Here is a 2,654-nt window from a genome sequence, read left to right as displayed (position 1 = left end):
TCTTCTTTCATTTTCTGTTTAATACACAGCATCCAAAGTGATTTTTTAAAAAAATTATTTGTTTGCATCTAACCATATACATTGTGTTTTAATTATGTTTTGTACATGTACTTTGTGTTTTTATAATCATTCATATACATTATATTTTATGTATTTAATTACCATTCTTCATAACTATTATCACCCAGTCTTTTCTAGTATCCACTGAATCTCTCCCGTTACTTCATCCACCACTTCATCCATGATCCTCTGTTATCCAAGTTATTTTTCCACATAAATCATGGTATATTCACTGAGAATGATTTTTTTAAATGATAAATTGATCTATTCCCCCAATGCTTTGAAATGAACTCTTGAAATTAATCTATAAAAATGAATTTATTCTATAGTAAAATAGTCTAGAGAACTGTTGAGAGTTGCATTTACATTTAAAGATATCCAATATTTTTTCTTAGTGTGGTTAACTGGCAACAAGTCAATTCCAACTCCTGACAACTCTGTGCTCAGAGTACAATTACATAGTGTTTTAAAGTATGTGACTTTTTAAATGTAGATTGTGAGGAGTATCTTCTGAGCCTACTTTGACCCTCTTTGTATAACCAGCTAATAGTCTTGTAGGTTGTTGTTGTTGTTATGTGCCGTCGAGTCACCTGCGACTCATAGCGACCCTATGTACAACAGCCCTAAATTCCGCTCTGTCCTGTGCCAATCGCACTGTCTCTGACACTCCCATCCCAATTATCCCAGTCACTGAATCAATCCACCTCATAGAGGGCCTTCCTCTCCTGCGCCGTCCCTCCACCCTCCCAAGCATGATGTCCCTCTCCAAGGACCGGTCTCTCCTCACTACATGTCCGAAGTAAGTTAGACGGAGCCTCAGAATCCTTGCCTCCAAGGAGCCACCCGGTTTAACCCTCTCCAGGACAAATCTATTTGTTTTCCTAGCAGTCCATGGTATTCTCAGTACTCTTCTCCAGCACCACAGCTCAAAGGCATCAGTTCTCCTTCTATCCTCCTTGGTCATTGTCCAACTCTCTGATGCATAACAGGTGATTGCGAAGACCATGGCCTGTATCAGACGCACCTTAGTCTCCAGAGAGACACCATTGCTCTTCAGTACTTTGGAGAGGTCCCTAACAGCAGACTCTCCCATGGCAATGCACCTTTTAATTTCCTGGCTGCTGGTGCCAAGACTGTTGACTATGGAGCCAAGCAGTCTAAAGCTGTGTACAATCTCAATCTCTTCACCATCCATCCTGATGCTGCCGATTGGTCCAGTGGTGAGAATATTTGTCTTCTTGACATTGAGCCTCAATCCATATTGCAGGCTGCAGTCCTTGACACTCTGCAGCAGGCGCTTCAGGTCCTCCTCAGTTTCAGCAAGCAGGGTTGTGTCATCCATGCTTAACCCTTTTATTTACCCAGGAACCAAAACCATTATTATACAAGAACAGAAATGTTATATATAAATTAAAAAATAATATGTATCTGAGCATATGGTAGCTTAATGGATAATAGCAGCCTGAAAGTTTGTTAGATAAAATTTGGGAAACGTGCATTTCATAATGTGCTAGATGAATTCTGTAAAATTATTAGTCTTATCATATTTTATTTTATCTTGAGGATTCATTGTAAATTTTAAATCTGTATCATTTGCATCCTTAGTTTTCCTTGATGTCACTTTTCAAATCCTTGTGACTTGAGATTGTATTAAAATAATGCTAATTTTTTTATTTTAGATGGACCTATTTTGAAGGACTGTATTAATATTCAAAGTATTGCAACTTCCTCAATTGTTACACTCTATTTTATAAACATCGGACATCAAGTCAGTTGGATCACAGTAAGTATCAATATTTTAAATTCCAAATATTATTTCTATATTTTACTAAAACTCATTTATTCTTACACTTTCAAATTTACTATATACTGTTGTTCATGTTTAGGCTGATAACTGGACAAAAGAAATTTATAGTTTAAAAAAGAAATAGAAAAATATCTTAAAACTGGTATTCAAAGGACAAATACTGCATGATGCCACTGATATTAAACAGGACTGACGTGAGGGTTGGGGGGAAATAAGAAAATAGAAGATAAATAATGAGCACTACATTGAAATAAATGAGGAATAGAACTGTCTAAACAAAATATATGATTTGATATTATTTGCATGGCAGTAGTCCAGAATGAGAGACGCATAGAGGGCAGGAAGAAATTGTGCAATAATGAAAGAATCATTTTAAAGAGTGAACTGGGATGGAGTAGAGTGGAAAATGTACAGTAATGAATGAATGGAACTCCAAGTTTTCTGTAAACTCTCATTAAAAATATCATTAAAGTAAAATAAAAACACAAAACCCCAAACTGGTATTCATACTGTGAGGACTGGCCCTATGATTTCTCTATACTTTGAAAATTTATAGCTATTGTTTAATGCCTTTGAGTAGACCTTATCTTTTACACAACAAATGAAACTTTGCTGTTTCCTGTACCAACATCACCATCTCCACTCTTTCCAAGTTCATCCTGGTAGTCATTGTCTTAGTCCATATCCTTGAAGGTTATGTCTTTATTTCTCTGATCATATCTGGAGTAGCCAGATTCTACAGAGGTTTGTTTTCTGGTTCTGGTGTGGATTAAGATTACCCATGGTG

The 2,654-nt window shown here is 36.3% G+C and overlaps 1 protein-coding gene across 1 annotated transcript in view; it reads left to right on the top strand.

Annotated features, from left to right (window-relative positions):
- The window catches only part of LOC102854568 (trans-2,3-enoyl-CoA reductase-like), a 222,369-nt gene that overhangs the window by 99,961 nt on the left and 119,754 nt on the right, over nucleotides 1-2,654 (top strand). The window contains exon 4 of the mRNA XM_006891969.1: nucleotides 1,740-1,843. Coding sequence (XP_006892031.1) covers nucleotides 1,740-1,843 — 104 coding nt within the window. The remainder of the gene's footprint in view (nucleotides 1-1,739; nucleotides 1,844-2,654) is intronic.

This window comes from Elephantulus edwardii, unplaced genomic scaffold (assembly GCF_000299155.1).
Source record: "Elephantulus edwardii isolate Elephantulus edwardi_28Jun2011 unplaced genomic scaffold, EleEdw1.0 scaffold00107, whole genome shotgun sequence".
NCBI lineage: Eukaryota > Metazoa > Chordata > Mammalia > Macroscelidea > Macroscelididae > Elephantulus > Elephantulus edwardii.
Note: the sequence above shows the minus strand (reverse complement) of the source record. Positions and strands in the feature narration are given on the sequence as shown.